At 38.5% G+C, this 19,439-nt stretch overlaps 1 protein-coding gene across 2 annotated transcripts in view; it reads right to left on the reverse strand.

Annotated features, from left to right (window-relative positions):
* The window catches only part of LOC139951300 (potassium voltage-gated channel unc-103-like), a 185,615-nt gene that overhangs the window by 19,224 nt on the left and 146,952 nt on the right, over window positions 1-19,439 (reverse strand). For both annotated transcript variants that reach the window (XM_071950125.1, XM_071950124.1), the window contains exons 3-4: window positions 2,473-2,934; window positions 746-985 (exon numbers count right to left, since the gene is read on the reverse strand). In XM_071950125.1, the coding sequence (XP_071806226.1) occupies window positions 746-985; window positions 2,473-2,934 (702 nt within the window). The remainder of the gene's footprint in view (window positions 1-745; window positions 986-2,472; window positions 2,935-19,439) is intronic.

Genomic DNA, 19,439 nt, shown 5'->3' on the forward strand with positions numbered 1-19,439 from the left:
ATAATAGAAAAAACACCCTTGTCACACGTATAGTTGTCTGCTTTCAGATACTCGATTTCGAGACCTTAAAATCTAAATCTGAGGTCTCGAAATCAAATTCGTGGGAAATTACTTCTTTCTCAAAAACCACGTTACTTCAGAGCGAGCCATTTCTCAAAATGCTTTATGCTGTCAACCTCTCCGCAGCATAGTTTAAGCTTTGGGTCTCACTTAGGTACCATACCGTCTACTTGTTAGAAATTCCGTTATCTATGAAAGGGTATTTTTTCAACTAGGCGGAGCCTAGATCTGAGCCTAAGCCTAAGCTTAAGGCGAAACCTTGACCTAAGCATAAACCGAAACATGTGCCAAAACCTAAGCCCCAAGCCGAAGGCTAAGCTGGAGCAGAAGCCAAAGCATATAATAAACCACACGCCCTTTGTTCGAGTGTGAGACTTTTGAGGACGCTAGGTGGCAGCAGACGTACCTAGTAAACCCATTGTTCTTTGCAATGTGATCATGCTAAAAAAGATGTAAACCATAGGGTGGATTTCACAAAGAGTTATTAGGACAAGTCTTTTCTCGGGTTAGAACGGGTTACTCGTCCTAATTTAGGACAAGCCTTTAAGTAAAAAACAAAACAAAAAAGAAAGAAACAAAAAAACTGGACTAGTCCTAAGTTAGGAATATCTTTGTGAAGTCGACCCCTGGTAAGTCTGCTGCCACCGATCGTTCAAAAGTCTCCAAATAGTAATTTAAAACTCACCCTATATGTTTCATTAACGTCTCTAGATAATTGATTGAGCCATCCATACTCTTTAGACCTCTCTCTTTCCCCTATAGAGTACCAACAACACGCCATCCAATGAGCTACTAGAGTAAAGGCACACATCAACAGACATATAACGGCCGGAGCGTACTGGGAATACTGGTCAAGGCGACGGGCTACGCGTAGTAGACGCAGAAGACGGGCTGACTTGAGGAGGCCCATGGTCGTTGTGGTTTTCTGTCGAAAAAGAAGGGTGCAAACAATAGTTAATGGCCCGGGCCCAATTTCATAGCGCTGCTTAGCGGCCGATTTGGTGCTTAATGTGCAACTTCTATTTCATAGCGCTGCTAACCTTAAGCACACAAAAAGGCATGATAACCTTCCGATGCTTACGGCACGAAAATACATGACGTCACAATGCAAATCCACGGTAAACACGCAATATGGCCGCCCAATTTTCTGCTAACCTGTGAAATACGCTAAGGCTTAAGCAAATTTTTCTGCTACAGTAAGCACGCAAATTTTGCTTACCGTTAAGCAGCGCTCTGAAATTGGGCCTAGATGTTTAGACCCTAGCAGAGTCTTTCTCGAAGATAGAATGACAACGCGTCAACCAAAAAAGGTATTAGAGAGCCCATAATATCAGAGTTTAGTTTATCTCTGGAGATAATAACATCACACTGATTGAAACGTCCAGTTGAGAAAAACCCTGGGCCCAATGTCTTAGAGCTGTTTAGCAAAAAAACGTTCTTGTTCTTAGCATTTTTTTACTTGATAAAAACAGGATTACCAACAAAATTTCCTTTTGTTGCATATTGTTTGTTATTTGTATCAAGCTGTTGTTTGCATATCCTGAAAATCACGTGGAAATATGGTTGGCAATCCTTTTTTTATAAAGGGAGAAATTTCATGCTAGGCAAATTGTTATGCTTAGCAGCTCTATGAAATTGGGCCCAGGTTCTTTTCAGAGTCATAAAATAAACAGTCATTGTCAATGGCCAATGGTATGTCCAGCTGTTTTTTGCCAGTGGCTATATGGCTAGTGGTTTAGCCAGTGTCGTCTATATGACTATTGGTTATGGCCAGTGAATTTGTTGAGTGTGTATGGCCAGTGGCTAGTAATCTTTTCATAATGGTTATATTGTCAAAATTGCGAAACTAATGTGCATTTTTGAACATTCTTCTTGATTTGGACAGTCTGAAGCCTACACATTTCTTTTATGGCCAATAAAAACAATCAAAAGTGTTCTCAATTGGGATATACTTGTACCCAGATTGGAACCTGCTTCTCAAAATAAAGATACCATGCATGCATTAGTTACTGTTTAGGGATTTTCTGTTTACCTCGGCATATGCAACCACAAAGACGAATAGCGGTCAACATGCAAACTGTTAACCAGGAGCTGGTTACCTATTCAAACTTATAATCAGTAACGAAAAGTGAACAGGGAACTGCATAACTATTTATTCTTTTTACCTTCTTATTTGCAACTACAAACAGCTCAATGTGAACGTATCAGGAGCTGTGTTTACATATTCGACCCCTGAACGTACAGTGACAAAGGAGATACACTTTATTGCTGTTTCTTTTGTATTTAACTCGTCATTTTTAACGGAATATGGACCAAAACATAAACTGTGAACCCGGAGCTGGTTACCTATTGGACCCTTAAATCAATGAAGCGGGGGTGAAAAGGGAACTGCTTATTTTTGCTTTTATTTACCTCGTCATTTGCAACCACAAAGAGGATCAAGTCGAATGGAATAGCGGCCAATACGTCAATGACGAACCACCCCTTTAGGTAGTGCTTAGCGATCTTAGGCGGGTCGGACACCACCTCCCCTTTGACGTCATCAATGAAAGTGGTCCTAAAATTGATGAAGATGTCCACAATAAACATGACGTCTACAATCAGGTCCAGTACGACCAGGGGTTCCGAGTAGCTGGATTTGAGCCCCTCCCCTGCCCTTGTTTCGGCTTCCTTGTTGAGTTTCGCCCGTCGCTCGTCATCGTTGAGCAGGAAAGCAGCTGCGTACGGCGTGAAGATTGCCGTGTAGACCACTAGGAGCAGTACGAACCAATCCCAGACAGCTTTGAATGGGGAGTAATGGAGGATGGTGTAGTTGTGGAGTTTGCGAGTGCGGAGTTTCTTGTGGTTGATCTCGTCCGAGGTGAGTCGAATCACCTGAGAACACAGAAAAGGGGGAAATAAAATAAAATAAAGTTAGCTGCATGCTTGAAAAACTGCTTACCAACTAAGGGTTATAACGTGTGATTAATCAACGCGGGAGATTTAATGACAAGAGAGGGCGCCACGTATGTAATTACAAGATGCTTTGGCACAATATGCAGCCAATCAAACCAGGAACACCAGGACTTACCCTTCGCTTTTTGATAAGTGCACTTTTACGTTCGTTACATAACACACGTGACCAACAGCTTTACGTCCCATCCGAAGGACGAAGCATCTTGATAAAGTGTCTTGCTAAGGACACAGGTGTCACGACTGGGACTTGAACCCACACTCTGCTGATCAGAAACACCAGACCTTGAGTCCGGTGGTCTTACCCGCTCGGCCAAGACACGCTGTTCTTATAATTATTATGTTAAGTTTTGTTTAAAAGAGTAATGCATTGATCAATACAGCACCCAACAGCATGACGTTCTACTATTACATTATGCACTTCATGTACATCTATATTTCTTGAATATCGGCTTTACTGTTTACAAACAACAATGACAATATGTAGCCTAAACAGTAAAAAGAAAAGAAAATCATACTCAGAAACCCTTTTAGTTTGAAACACATTATATCGCAGTCTTATATAGCGCACGAATCTACCAAGACTTTCAGACCTTGGTTATTGCAGTGACGGATTATAAGACCCAATTTTGTAGCACCTTATAAGGGTTTAAAGGCGCTACGGCGCATTCAGCAGCCACAGCCAGGAGCACCGGGGCGAAACCGTTCTTTTTTTCGATAAATGCACTGGGTTATTTTACATGTGTTACACAACACAGGGGACCAACGGCTTTACGTCCCATCCGAAGGACACTATCACAATGTATTTGTTTGTTTAGTGTTTAGAATGTCTAGAATGATCAACAGAATATTAAACGTACACAAATAAGTAATATTTTCGATAAATTGGGTCACCATGTCACAAATGAGTTACTTTGTACTTTGTAATTCATAGTTCTGCCCCTTTTTGTCAAAACTAGTATTAATAATCCTTGGTAAATTGAAAATCGGTCAGTACAGATTGGGGATTTACTCCCAGGCTTGAAACACGTCATCATTGCATCCCTCTTCCTCTGCAAGTTAAGTCGGTCAAGATTAACGAATGCAAAGATAGGTGAACATGAAGGATGGACTTCAAATAAACCATTTTCACGAGACCTGCAGGTAATTCGGCTACAGGCGCCAATCCGCCAAATGATCCGAGCCTTCGCGTAGTCCCTCCAATTTAACCCTCGCGCCTGTGAGTATTAAAAGTAACAGAATCCAATCGGCTCAGGATTTGACGTAACTAAACCAAAACGGATCCCTGAGCTAACCAACGATGGCGTGTGCAATCGAGTAATTCAAAACGCCTTGTAGCGACTTTTACTGCATGGGATATAAGTTCAGGCCTGGGACAATTTAACCTTCGAGCGGTGCAGTTTTTTTGTATTACCTTCATGGAATGAAAGTTTCAATGTTGTATACCTAAAGGGGATGGGTTAGTGGGAGAGTAAATTAAATGAGCCGCGAGGTGGGACTGGGATTACGTTTCTACAATCATCCTACTGCATGGTAATTAGAGCATGTGCCTAAAAACCCATGAAGCACTTTAATAATTCATCGTGCACGGGATAGCCGCCCACAGAATTCATGTTATATGGTTCGAAATGGTAACACAAACTTCTGTAGATCAGGCAATGTCACGAATCCTTACTCACTCTAATGATGATGTAAGTAACAATAATCAACCCGTTGAAGTTTCAGCTTCATTAGTCGTCAAGTAATTTTTACGTGAAAATCCACAGAGCAATGTATTCAGAAAATTCGCGTAAATCCATTGTATTTGCTAAAATAATGACCGTCTCATGAGAAGAACTTCGTTTTTGTGAAATAGTTGTACCCAATTCTCAAGAACTACACTACCTCAGCAAAGTAACAATTGAAGGAAGCTATCTGACATCATTATAATTCAAACTGTGTAAGATTATTGCACATTATTTTGTGGACACGTGTTCTGTGTCTTACAAACAAGTACAAACCCTTTAAAGGCCGTTTCATAGAACACGGTTGAACATCACTACATAGTTTACCTTCAGGGATGTTACATATGTTGTAAATACTAATGTAAAATAAAGAGTCCCATCGCATAGATTTGTGGTTGGTTTATTTATCAAATGAACTGCCGTAATTTGGGTGTCAAACATCGGAACAGGTGGAATATTTCCAGAAAGAGGAAACAGGAAAGACGGAATAGAACATGATGCCAACATGAGTGTTCGTATAAAAATCTGCAACCTTCGAATAAAAAAAAACCAGCAGAGAAACAGTTGCAAGATGTCCTCCAGGTGGGACGACATCCTGTAATATGATGAAGTCTTCCCCATTGTGTAGTCTGTCAGCCGCTAGATGAGTCGGGACATGTCATGTCTCTTACAATCACCCCGACACGACAATTACAAGCTACGGGCTTAGCCCCTGTGAACACACGGGGACTTATAAGATGAACACTTAAACCCTTGAAGATGCCAATTCTTCCTGACGTCTTATTGTGTTTTCTTGGAGTGCGGTTGTGAATGGAAAAGAGTAGGAGGAAGAAGAAGATGAAGAAGAAACAAAAAGATGAAGTCTACCGTGTACCTCCCGGAGCAAATGAAGCAATTTTGATGGTTTCCGATTGAAGAGACGGCGGCGGTTTGAGAAGGGAAGATTGTAAAAATAAACAGCTTTTGTGTCTTCGGTTGGGATTTTGATGGAGAGAGATATATTGAGCGGAAACGCTTCTTACATCATGAAGGAGGAAGCCTCGTGAAGATAAGATAAAAAAGAAACAATGATGTGATCGGCTTGCAAGATGCTTTGCCGGAAAGATGGAAATGAATTCATCTTATTGAAATTAAGATTTGTATTCATGAAGGAGAAGAAAGAAACAATGTGTTATTACAAACGGGGAAACGTAAGGCAGTTATTGCCTACGGGTGGAGATACCAGTTTTCGAGGTAGAGTTAAACAATTAAGGCAGAATGGATATGAGATGGGGAAGTCATTATGGCAGTGCGTCAACACAAGATGAATAAGAAACTGAGAAACTGACAGGTCAAAGAAAGGTCAAAGAACGTAAAGGAAGAAATATTACCACCGGATCAGTTTAAAGGAACACGTTGCCTCAGATCGGTCGAGTTGGTCTTTGAAGAGCGTTTCGAACCGTTTGTTATAAAATGCATACGGTTAGAAAGATGTTGTAAAAGTAGAATGCAATGATCAACACAAGTTTGCCTCGAAATTGCACGGTTTTCCTTTTACCTCGTCGACTATAAACACGGCCATTTATGGGAGTCAAATTTCATAAATGGTCGACCGTGTTAGTTCGCAAAGTAAAAGGAAAACCACGCGATTTCGAGGCAAATTTGTGTGAATCATTTTATTCTACTTTTAAAACATCTTTCCAATCATGCTTTTTACAACAAACGGTTACAAACGCTTTTTATAAACCAACTCGTCCGATCCAAGGCAACGTGTTCCTTTACAGATTTTGAACACAAAACGCGACTAGGACAAAGGTTTTATGGCAGTGCTTTTCAAAACTGGAAAATCTAAATAATTATTTCATTAATAAACCCAATTTACTTTTATTTCCATACTGGGTCCAATTTCATGGCGCTGCTTAGCTCAAAAATTTGCTTAGCATGACATTTATCCCGTGATAAAAACAGGAATGCCAACCAAATGTCCACGTGATTTTCAAGACAAGCACACCACAGCTAAATACCAGTACGAAGCAACATGCAACATGCAACAACAGGAAATTTGATTGATTATCCTGTTTTTATCGAGGAAGAAATTTAGTGCTAAGCAATATGTGCTTAGCAGCGCTATGAAATTTGGGCCATGGTGTGAGCATAGTAATACAAACTACAGGGTAATACTGATTATGATAGACTGAGTTAATATAGACTTGAAAGGGGAAACCAGGGAAACAAAATGGAGGCTGATTGTATCAGCCGAGGCTTGTAGTAACCAGAATGTGGAAAAACAAAGACAAGACAACTAGATAAACACCGACAGTACGGAGGCCGATTGGATAAGAACAATATTCTTAGTAATCACCCTGTGGACAAACAGATACAAAACAAACAGACAAACATAGACAAAATGGACAGATAGCTAACAAACAACAGTCTGCTAAATGCAGACGAGCAAATACTTGTTCTCAATTCATGATGATTCTCAAAAACTATCTATTTCGGAAACCTTAATAATATTAGAGTGAGAAATAACCTCTTTCTTAAAAATTAACTACGTTTAACTTCAGAGGGAGCCGTTTCTCACAATGTTTTATACTATCTTTTGAACTTGGTGGACATGGCGCACTAGAATTGTTCAATAATATTATTAGTACTATTTTAAGGCAGTGGACACTATTGGTAATTACTCAACATAATTATTAGCATACAAACCTACTTGGTAACGAGTAATTGGGAGAGGTGGATAGTATACAACACTGTGAGAAATGGCTCCCTCTGAAGTAATCTAGTTTTCAAGAAAGAGGTAATTTTTCACGAATTTGATTTCGAGACCTCAATATTTAAATTTTGAGGTCTCGAAAATCAAGCATCTGAAAGCACACAAGTTCGTGTGACAAGGGTGATTTTTCTTTCATTGTTCTTTCATCTCGCCACTTCGACGACCAATTGGGCACAAATTTTCACAGGTTTGTTACTGTATGCAAATGTTGAGATACACCAAGCGATAATACCGGTCTTTGACCAATTACCAATAGTGTCCTGCCGTCGATTTCACAAAGAGTTAGGACACGTCTTATCTCGAGTTAGTAAGAGTAACTCGTCTTAAGGTCTGCATGCTACCGTGCAGGGTTGGGACTCGCCCCAAGTCTTAAGATTAATCCTAAGCTAGGAAGAGTTTTGTGAAATCGACGGCAGAGTCTTTAAGGAACAAAGGATGTACCCCGCAAAGCAGTCAATGTTATTAAAACTATGTTGCATACGATGGTCTGGAGCCACCCAGAATCGCGATGCATTATTCTCAAGTTTATTATCTTAAAGGAACACGTTGCCTTGGATCGGTCGAGTTGGTCTTTGAAAAGCGTTTGTAACCGTTTTTTATAAAATGCATATGGGTAGAAAGATGTTGTAAAAGTAGAATACAATGATTCACACAAACATGCCTCGAAAGTGCGTGGTTTTCCTTTTACCTCGTCGACTAACACGTCGGCCATTTATGGGGGTCAAAATGTTGACTCCCATAAATGGCCGACCATGTTAGTTTGCACAGTAGAAGGAAAACCACGCAATTTCAAGGCAAACTTGTGTGGATCATTGTATTCTACTTTTAAAACATCTTTCCAACCATATGCATTTTATAAAAAACGGTTACAAACGCTTTTGTTTTGACCAACTCGTCCGATTCAAGGCAACGTGTTCCTTTAATGTTCTGGTGGTATTTTCCTTAGATAGTACTTTCGTCCGTGCCAAGCTTCAAGTCCTCGGAAATATAAAATATCGACAGCACATTCATGAAAATTGAATTGCTTAGACGCGTGAAAGGAAAAAAATATAGAAGAAAATCAATGGGTCACTCCGCAGTAATTCAATAAGGCCAAATGTCGTTACAGTGCGTTTCCGTCAGGGTAAAATTATGTGCAGACGATGGTTTATCAATAATGAGAAGCATATGGCCATACGGATATAATTTTATGTTTCTCGTCACGTAAGTTGTTGATAGTTATCTCGGTACTTTCTTCTGTGAAAAATATCACATGCATGTATGTTACTCGGGTGGGATTCGAACCCACGACCCTTGCAATTCTAGAGCAGTGTCTTACCAATTAGACTACCGAGGTTGCCCGGTAGCTAGAGGCAGTTCGAATCCGCAGCGATATGAGAGATGTTAAATTTGCAGCGGGGATCAAGAATATGAATTTTGGTTTTTGATAGTTGATAGTTATTAATGTTTAACAAGTTTGGATGTCAGAAATTATTATATTATAGTAGATGACGCGTTCAGAAAAACCCTCCACTCTGAAGCTTAAAACCATGTGATTTAAGAAATAAATATGGTTTTACAATTCGACGTTTCGATCAATAAGTTTACTCATCTCCAAGAAATACATCTCCAAGAAATACACAAAGTGGGAAAACTGGTCTTTGACAATAAGGTGTCCAGTGTCTTTAAACAAAGATGGGATCTGAAAAATTGTCAAAAACTATTGTCCGTCGATTTCACAAAACTCTTCCTAACTTAAGACTAATCTTATAGGACAGAGGACGAGTCCCAACCCTGCACTGTAGCATGCAAACCTCAAGATTAGTTCTAAGTTAGAACGAGTTACTCGTCCTAACTCGAAATAAGACGAATCCTAACTCTTTGTGAAATCTACCCCATGTGGTTTAAAAATATCATGTAGTTTTAAAGTTGACGTTTCGATCGATAGGTTCTCCTCACAATCTTCAATAATTTTAATAATGTCATATTCCCATCTATATTTGAAACTCAGAATCCGAGTATTGATTGTCATAAGTGGCTGTACTTTGAATTGAATGACAATAAATAGCAGTGGTGGCCAATTTTAATGCGCCATGTCTGTCTAAAAGACACTCCTGGCGCAGGAGAGATGGCGAAGCAAGTGTGCCTAATGAAATACAAAAATGATTTTTGAAGCACAAAACAACAAGTTTTCAGGTGAGTTTTGAAGCTGGTATATTGAGTACTGACTTGTCGCTAATATCTTGTATCACATACGGCATGTCGTTTTGTAGTTCCTCGATAATATTTACAAATCAATAATTATTTATTGATACCGAAGTTGTTGAAGACAATTCAGTAAATATATAAATAAATGAATACATGGATAAGCTTTTTCTCAATCAAATGCAATAAACATCAGAGGCGTTAAAGTGTAAACCTTGCATATAATCGGCTGTAGAAAGACACCTTGATGCTTACAATCACGGCATAAAAAAAAAACTGTCCAAGCAAACTAAGATATTAAAGAAATCAGCTAGATGGTGTAAGCCTGACGACGGGTTTGCACTGTTAGACAAAGATACTGGGTAGGTAGGTCACCCGTGCTTGTGTAACCTTCGCCTGACGCCAAATGCTATTACAACTTCACACTTAGTTATTCTATCTCTCAAACACTGTGGTATGAATGTTAGGCCATACCGGCTTAAAGTAATTCTTACCATAACAAAAAATTGAAAAGAGCGTTGCTCTTACTGAGTTCACTGATAATGCGTCCAACCGTGAGAAATCATTTTTATTTTGTTTTTTTGAAAGAGGAAGGGAGAATATAAATTTTAAATTGTGTGGTGAACTCGTATTTTTCATAGATAGAGTTTCAGTGTGAGTGGGGCGGGGAGAAAAGTCTCCAACCTCCATTATTATTCTAATTGCATTCGATACCTTTCCAGTGCAAAATATGTCAATACTCAAAACATCCGGTGATAATTTTTAAGAAAAATAGGTCATACAAAATATATAATTGATGTTAAATTGGTATGGAGACAACTAATATAAAATCGGCCAGTTCTGCACGTGTGTACGTACCCAGTAAAACACTGATCTCAAACCATCTCTTCTTTGATATAATAACAATATTATTCAGAGGCCAAAAGTTATAAGATAGTCTAAGTACATTATTATTAATTTGTTAATCGTTCTACTTTCACAACCTTAAATTAATTATATGTACTTTCATAGAGGTCGAAGTTTCATCTCCCCACCCAGACTAAATAATATACTTTTTAAAAACTACAAATTGCATATATTGCTTTAGAAAACATCTAAAAAAGAATCGTTCCTCGCTTCAAGAAATCAACACTTCTTATAATAATGAAACGGGAAGTTTTCCGGATACCTACCGGGCCACCACTGGTGGCCGTACCGGGTAACTTGACACCGCCCGACCGCCCGATGCTCGTAGACCGACCCGCGCCAGAGCTTCGTCCTCGTACAACCGGAATCGTACACCGATCGGCGTCCAGGACTGTATTACACTAGCACGCCCCGGGTTAAATATTAGGGTCAAAAGCCTTGGAATTGTCGTTTACTTTATTTTCTTGTCGGCGTTTTTTCTTCCTGTCTTCTCTTTTACGGGGGTGAGCTGAATCAGTTATGACAGGCAGGAAGATATTGAGAAGTAATGTAGCGCGAGTCAAACTGGGTTTTACTGATGGTCGAGAGGGCTTCAAAATGTTATTTTCCGTCTTTTGTTCCATAGATTTGTCTAAGTCTCGTCAGTTCTTATACATGAGGGCTTGGAAATGTTATTTTTTTGTATATTGTTCCACAGACTTGTTTAAGTCTCTCGCCGGCTCTTCCATGTTTATATAAATGCTAATGTGATGGTACATCAGCTCGACTGAAACTGGTTTTTACTGATGGACGAGAGGGCTTCAAAATTATATTTTCCGTCTTTTGTTCCATAGATTTGTATAAAGTTTCGCCAGTCCTTATACACGATGGCTTCGAAATGTTACCTTCGTTTCTTATTCCATAGATTTGTCTTGCCTGTTCTTACATTAAGGATTCAAAGTGTTAGTTTGTGTCTTCTATTATTCAATAGATTTGTACAAGTCTCACCAGTTCTTTCATGGGTTCTTCAACATGTTGTTTGTCGTCTGTTGTTACATAAATTTGTGTAAGTCTCGCTGGTTTATAGCTGATCTAACAAGCCTACGATCAAAGTGTATAGACCTATCGTTCCACAAAAGTATTAATGACCTATACTTATTTCATTGTTAATAACTAGTTGTTGATGTTGTATTTGCTTTCTAGTGAACAAGGGTTACACAAAACAGCCCCAAATACAGTTATCTTAAAGCCAGTGGACACGATTGGTAAATGTCAAAGACAAGTCTTTTCACTAGCTGTATCTCAACAAATGCATACAATAACTAACCAGTGAAAATTTGAGCTCGATTGGTCGTCGGAGTTGCGAGATAACTATGAAAGAAAAAAACACCCTTGTTACACGCAGTTTCAGATGCTTGATTTCGAGACCTCAAATTCTAAACTTGAGGTCTCGAAATCAAATTTATAGAAAATTACTACTTTCTCGAAAAGTACTCCACTTCAGAGGGAGCCGTTTCTCACAATGTTTTATACTACCAACCTCTCCCCATTACTCTTTACCAAGTAAGGTTTTATGCTAATGATTATTTTGAGTAGTTACCAATAGTGTCCACTGCCTTTGATACCTAAATAATTTGAAAAACAACAATAACAACATTGCACATTATATACCATATTATGGTTGCAATAAATTTGTTCCTTGAAAGGGTTAAAACACTTTAAGCATTTAATTTCCAATACACCCACGTCACGATCATCCTGACATCAATTTAATCAATAATGCTGTAATGTATAAGACTATATTATTTCGTGACGGATTGTGTGGCAAGATTGTACGCGATTATTTGTACAAGCTGATTTTCACAAAAGCTATTCACGTTTACTGTTAAGCTTTTCAGATTAAAATTTTGTGGGATATAAACACTACTTCGAAGTGAGTTAAAGACAGTGGACACTATTGGTAATTGTCAAAGACCAGTCTTCTCACTTGGTGTATCTCAACATAATTATGCATAATATAACAAACCTGTGAAAATTTGAGCTCAATCTGTCGTCGAATTTGCGAGATAATAATGAAATAAAATAACATCTTTGTCACACAAAGTTGTGTGCTTTCTGATGCTTGATTTCGAGACCTCAAATTCTAAACTTGAGATCTCGAAATCAAATTCGTGGAAAATTACTTCTTTCTCGAAAACTTCGTCACTTCAGAGGGAGCTGTTTCTCGCAATGTTTTATACCATCAACCTCTCCCTATTACTCGTTAACAAGTAAGGTTTTATGATGATAATTATTTTGAGTAATTACCAATAGTGTCCACTGCCTTTAATGATTTCTACTATCGAAAGCTGTTGTAGGATTCCAAGAACAATTTTGTATTGCCATTTATTTTAAGATCGATTACCAATTAATTACCAATTATACCATCCCTTTAAAAAACTTTCAATCACTTCAGTTGATACATCAATCACATAAAGGTATTTACACTTTTTTTGTTGTCAGGCATCAGTGTATAAGACTACACAACAATATCACTCCTGACATCTAGAGATCGCAAAAGTCACCTATTATAATAATCACCCCTTTAACAAACTTGCAATCACTGCAGTTGATACGTCAATAACATAGATGTATTGCCGAGGCATTGGTCACACACCATTCCAGACATCTACAGATCGCACAAGTCACACCATAATATGTCGTCTTTTTAATAAACTTGCAACCACTGAAATTGATACAAAAGTACATCAATCACTTCAACGTATTACTTTTGCAGACGCATATTATACAAATATTGACTGCTTTGAGTGCTATGGTTAAAACTATGACTTCCGAGGTGATCCCCGGAGCGTTCTATTTTCCCGAGGCGAAGCCGAGGGAAAGTAGAACACTCGGGGATCACCGAGGGAGTCATAGTTTAAACCATTCCACGAGTAAAAGCAGCCAATATTTGTTTTAGAACACCCAAACATTTCTAAATACTGAACTATTAAGTTACAGACCTGAATGCTACAATCCACGGACAACGCGAATACAGATTGCGAAAACTTTTACTGTGCTCTGCTGCATGTAGTGTCATGTAATCCGAAATGGTTACAGACTATTAAACTTTTAGCCTCGTACACGCAACGGACGTCTGGGTACTGCACGCCGCGTGCTAGTCTTTCGGACTAGCGCACGGCAAACCGATGCACTATCACACGGCCGTCGTCTAGCTAAACTAAGACATATCATGTGACGCGCTCTAAACCAATGAAAAGGCAGAATATTGGTAATAATTGGTATAATAAAGCCTATGTCACACGAGGCAATTTCACAGGCAACCAGTTCTAGGCAATCTCCAAGAAGAGAAGCCATTCACATTTTAATGTTAACATTTATTCTGGGGATCATCATGAGACAGGGATTGAAAAAAGACAAAATGTGATACCAAGGTGTTCCTGTAACATGCACTGTATCTGGTTGCCTCGTAAAGTTGCCTCGTAAAGTTGCCTCGTGTGATAATTAAAGACCCTGGGGTGGATTTCACAAAGAGTTAGGACTAGTCTTATCTCAAGTTAGGACCAGTTACTCGTCCTAACTTAAGACTATCCATGCGATTTGTATATCTCCTAGGACTAGTCCTAACTCTTTGTGAAATGGACCTCTGGACACTAATTAACAAAGACCATTCTCACTTGGTGTATCTCAACTTCGTCGAAGTTGCGAGATAATAATAACAAAAAAAACCAAAAAAAAACAAACCTTGTCACACGAAGTTGTGTGCTTTCAGATGCTTGATTTCGAAACCACATATTCTAAATCTGAGGTTTCGAAATCAAATTCGCGGGAAGTAACTTCATCCTCGAAAACTATACGTCATTTCAGAGGGAGCCGTTTCTCACAGTGTTTCATACTATCAACCTCTCCCCGTTACTCGTTACCAAGTAAGGTTTTATGCTAATAATTATTTTAAGTAATTACCAATAGTGTCCACTGTCTTTAAGGCCCTAAATATCACATAGGTCGCACCATAATGTATATAATTTCCCTTCACTAATGTGCAACCACTGGGGTTGGTACATCAACCACATGTATGTACACTGTTGGTGAGGCAATGGTGAGGCATTAGTGAGGCATCAGTGCTCTCGTGTTCGGTACCTCCTGGAGACCAATGACGAACAAAAATGGAAAATAACATGACTCCATATGGGAATTCTAAAGGACCGGGAGCTCCACAGGGACTTTTTAAGTCTAAGGGAAAATCTTAAAGTACAGGTAAAATGGAAAGCACAAAGTAATTTCTTCAATAGGTTGCAAAAAAAAAAAAAAAAAAAAAAATACGAATGGGTTTACAACGACATAAAAGTCACACCATTATTATGTCTTCCCTTTAATAACTAGCAACCACTGGGAGGTATAGACACATCAATTATTTACACTTTTGATGATGCATCAGTGTATGCACTGCCATCATTCCTGACATCTGAAGATCGCGAAAGTCACACTATAATAATGTATCGTCGACAGTAGGTTTGCACTTAGCGCAATCAATCATAGTATTTACCAACTTAAGATGGCTTAGTCACTTATCCATAACACTGATATACATCACTGTCAGAAAACAATAAGACCGAGTACTTAACACTGATGTTTCGACTGTTGATTTTGGGTTAAATGCTAGTGTCTTTGTGGAAATGAAACCATAGGAGCCCTATAAAGTGCCTCGAACTGTCAACCTGCGTACCCACTGTGTCTAGAGATACATGCGAAGAGAAGATGTGGATGAAATCTCAGTCTTATAGAGGTAGTGGGACACTCCCAACTGGGTAAACCCCACACAATCAGGTGAGGGACTCAAAACCAAATTCACAAGTGAAATTTCATCCAGTGTTGGGATTCGAACCGGTCAGCCGAAAACACTGTGGAATTTACATTAGTGGCTGATTATCTGTTAGTTTTTATTTTCCCACTTTTGTTTAAGATAGCCGCCTAAGAGGCCAACGGGACACATGTTGTGCTAAATAGTTTGTTGACACCAACAACGTATTATTTAAGACTAGAACATCCTTAAGTGGTGGCAGATTATATAAACGAATGAAATCTGATCCTAATGATTTAGTCAATATACAACTATTGAATTGACAGTCTTGATCCCATCGGGTACAGGCAGCTTTTATACCCAAACAACATAATCCTTATGGCTGGTAATGACTTTCATCCCAAACTGGTTAGATTTTGGTGGCAGATATTATACATCTGTATAGGAAATCTGACCCTAATAATTTAGTCATTATAGTGCAATTGGATCAACAGTCTTGGTCCCATCGGGTACAGGCAGTGTATGACCTAGATCGTATACGTGCTGGGGAGGGGATACAAGAAATCACAGAAGATTGAGTTAATTATTCAGCGACTTTGCGGATTGTTTTAAAAGATTCATCTTTAAAGCCATGCGTGACGCCATTACATGTATGAGTGTCGGCCAACACCTTGCATTATTATGCCATCCTTTTAAGTTGATGCGGAAATAATTTTGTACTATCTGAAATATGTTTTTGAGAAGATGGACTTTTTCAGAACAATACATCGCATATTTTGCTAACACGTTACATTATTATGCTATACTTTTAATTAAAGTTGATACAACAACTTTTTTGTATATAAAATAATGTTCAGACTGAGGTGATTGCAGTTAAAGAAGAAAAATAGATCGTATCACTATGCCAACAACACGTTATGTTTATTGTGATCAACTTTAAGTTGATGCGGAAATAATGTTATTCTATCTGAAATATTTTTGTTCAGAGGTGATGGATCATCAAGAAGGAAAAAAAGATCGTATATTTTGACAACACCTTACATTTATATGCTGTACTTTAAATTAAAGTTGAAGCGGAAGTAATTTGTTTATACCTGACAATTTTCCAGAGGTGATGGAGTTTCAGGAAGAAAAATGTATTGCATATTATGGCAACATTTTTTACATTTAGTGTGTTGTACTTTACAAAATTATGCGGAAATAACTGTTCACTAACTGATTTTAATTTTAAAGGAAATATAATTTTAATCCAAAAATTAAACTAATATTATGCCACAGTGAGTTGTGCGTAGTTCTAATTATCGGATGCTCTATTTTTGTTCTTAATACTTTGAGATATTTGTTTATGTTTTTGATTATTTCCTCGTATTTTTGTACGTTTTTGGATTTTGTAAAGCGCCTCCGTCCGTTTATAGATGTGGGAGCTTTATAAGCACTTTTTTTTATTATTACAAAACACTCTTAGGCCTAACATGTAAGCATGAGTACATGTATGGATGTGAATGTCCTTTCTCGGCATCTATTTACAATTTTGTCCCAGTTTGTTTGTATGGCAAGCATCTCATAATGCTTGTTTTCATAAAAATACTTTTTTTTTTTCCGAGTTATGTTGTTGTGCCACATTGAAATGCCGTGCGGAAGACGGGTGTGTGTGAACATTTACTTCAGTCTAGGCCTCCAAGAAATCATTTTAGAACAAAGATGATCATATTTGATTATAGCTAAACAAGATGTTAACAACGAATCTGCCATAGTGCACCATCCACTGTCGGCGTTATAACATCATCAGTGTAATTGACCGCATCGATACAACTTAAAACTGACGAGTCAGTTGGTATCTCCGGAATTCCCAAAACGGATCTTTACAAATCAGCTAAAGTCTTAAAGGAACACGTTGCCTTGGATCGGACGAGTTGGTCAAAACAAAAGAGTTTGTAACCGTTTTTTATAAAATGCATATGGTTGGAAAGATGTTTTAAAAGTAGAATACAATGATCCACACAAGTTTGCCTCGAAATTGCGTGGTTTTCCTTCTACTGTGCGAACTAACATGGTCGGCCATTTATGGGAGTCAATGTTTTGACCCCCATAAATGGCCGACGTGTTAGTCGACGAGGTAAAAGGAAAACCACGCAATTTCGAGGCATGTTTGTGTGGATCATTGTATTCTACTTTTACAACATCTTTCTACCCATATGCATTTTATAAAAAACGGTTACAAACGCTTTTCAAAGACCAACTCGACCGATCCAAGGCAACGTGTTCCTTTAACTTAATTGCCTGACGTTTATGCATTTATACCATAAAGTCTTTATGGTTGCTAAAGAATGCTAAATCTATTTCCCCAAAGACTAAAGTTTTCTACCTTCTGTGAAAATAGACATGAAAGAGCCCATTGGTAATTTAATTTGCTCAAAATGAATTCCGAGTGGTTATGATGAAAGAAATACCGATGGCATTTTGTATGAGAAGTTCATTCACTCGAATCAATATCATAAAAGAACGGATGTTAACTTGTCAAAAAAAAAAGTACTTGCGATTAATTCATGCAGTTATTGCAAAGAAAATGAAATTCTTTGATACGTTGATATATTGTACGGGGCGGCACATATCATGTGCCGCCCCCTGCATTTCAGTTAAACTAACATCAGGGTCACTGCAACTCCGCTCATACTCTTTAGTTAAATCAACGTTGTACATTACATATCCCCGATATCATATCATTGAAGTCTTATACAGCGCTCGCATCTACCAAACAAGGTATTCAAGGCGCTGCGTATATTATATTATACAAACTTTCAGAAAGATATGTCTTTGAAAGTGATGAATTCTGAGACCAAATTATGTAGCACCTTATAAGGGTTCAGAAGGTGCTACGGCGCATACAGCAGCCACAGCCAGGAACACCGGGGCGAACCCCTTCTCTTTTCGATTGGATGCTGACTTCATCACCAAAATATCTCCATGTGTCACCTTCCTCTACCCGGAGTATCGGGGTCTTGGGTCTTCATTCAAAAGCTTCTTTCTGTAAAAGTGAAGAGCTCTTTACTTTTTTGGAAGCGCCATTGATCAGTGGTTATGTTATCCTTTGTTAGAATATGTGGCACAACATTGTCATTTACCACCTTTAAGAAATGCTTCTTTGCAATGCCACCGATTGCCTTTGCCTCAGTAAACACATCACTTGTATTGAGAGCTTCATTTCTCTTTGAAATGTCAGTTGCCTTGTGAACGCTTCTTGAGGAGCATGTGGCGTGGCAAGTCCATTACCTTGTACAACATGTTCAGCTACCTCCCCTAACTCTTGAGAACAATCAAATCTTCTTCTTCTTCATTTCTGCTTCATTGAAGTGGGTTATTTTACATGTGTTACCCAACACATGGGACCAACGGCTGTACGTCCCATCCGAAGGACGAACCAACGGTTAAGTGTTTTGCCTAAGGACATATATGTCACGGCTGGGGGATATTATAGTTTATCATGTGTTCAATTACTATCAAATTGTCACAAGACAAACGCACAGTGGAAATTTCTAAAGACATGACTCAACTTAACACTCTCAAACATAAGCAAACAAAAATATCAAAGGTACACATACTCTAATTCAGTTAATAACAAGTTTACTTTAAAAACAACTTAAACCTAATTGTTTTCGTCAACAAAAACAACAACCCAGTAAGTGCATCAAACATTGTCAATATTGTCCTATAAACTTTATATCAACCCCCTACTACTTAACGGATCAAGCACACACATTCCGGACTAACAAACCCTATTGGATTAAACCAGCGTCTCCCGCTCAAAATCCCAAACCGTTATTATTTACAATCTTCTCGCCATAATTATAAAGACACCAGACCGCTAAACCACTTAAGAAAATCTTTTCCGTTCATACTTGGACTGTGTTTTCCCACACACCATTACACACATTAAGCGCAGCATACCGCGGCAATCCATGTTATAGTTCGTCTTATTTGCAGTGGCATCCGTAGATGAGGTTTAACGTACTTAAACTATATTTTTGGCGGGAGGATTTTCTTTTTCATTTTGGCGAGTGGGAGCCGTTGGCGCCAA

Source organism: Asterias amurensis, chromosome 19, assembly GCF_032118995.1.
Source record: "Asterias amurensis chromosome 19, ASM3211899v1".
NCBI lineage: Eukaryota > Metazoa > Echinodermata > Asteroidea > Forcipulatida > Asteriidae > Asterias > Asterias amurensis.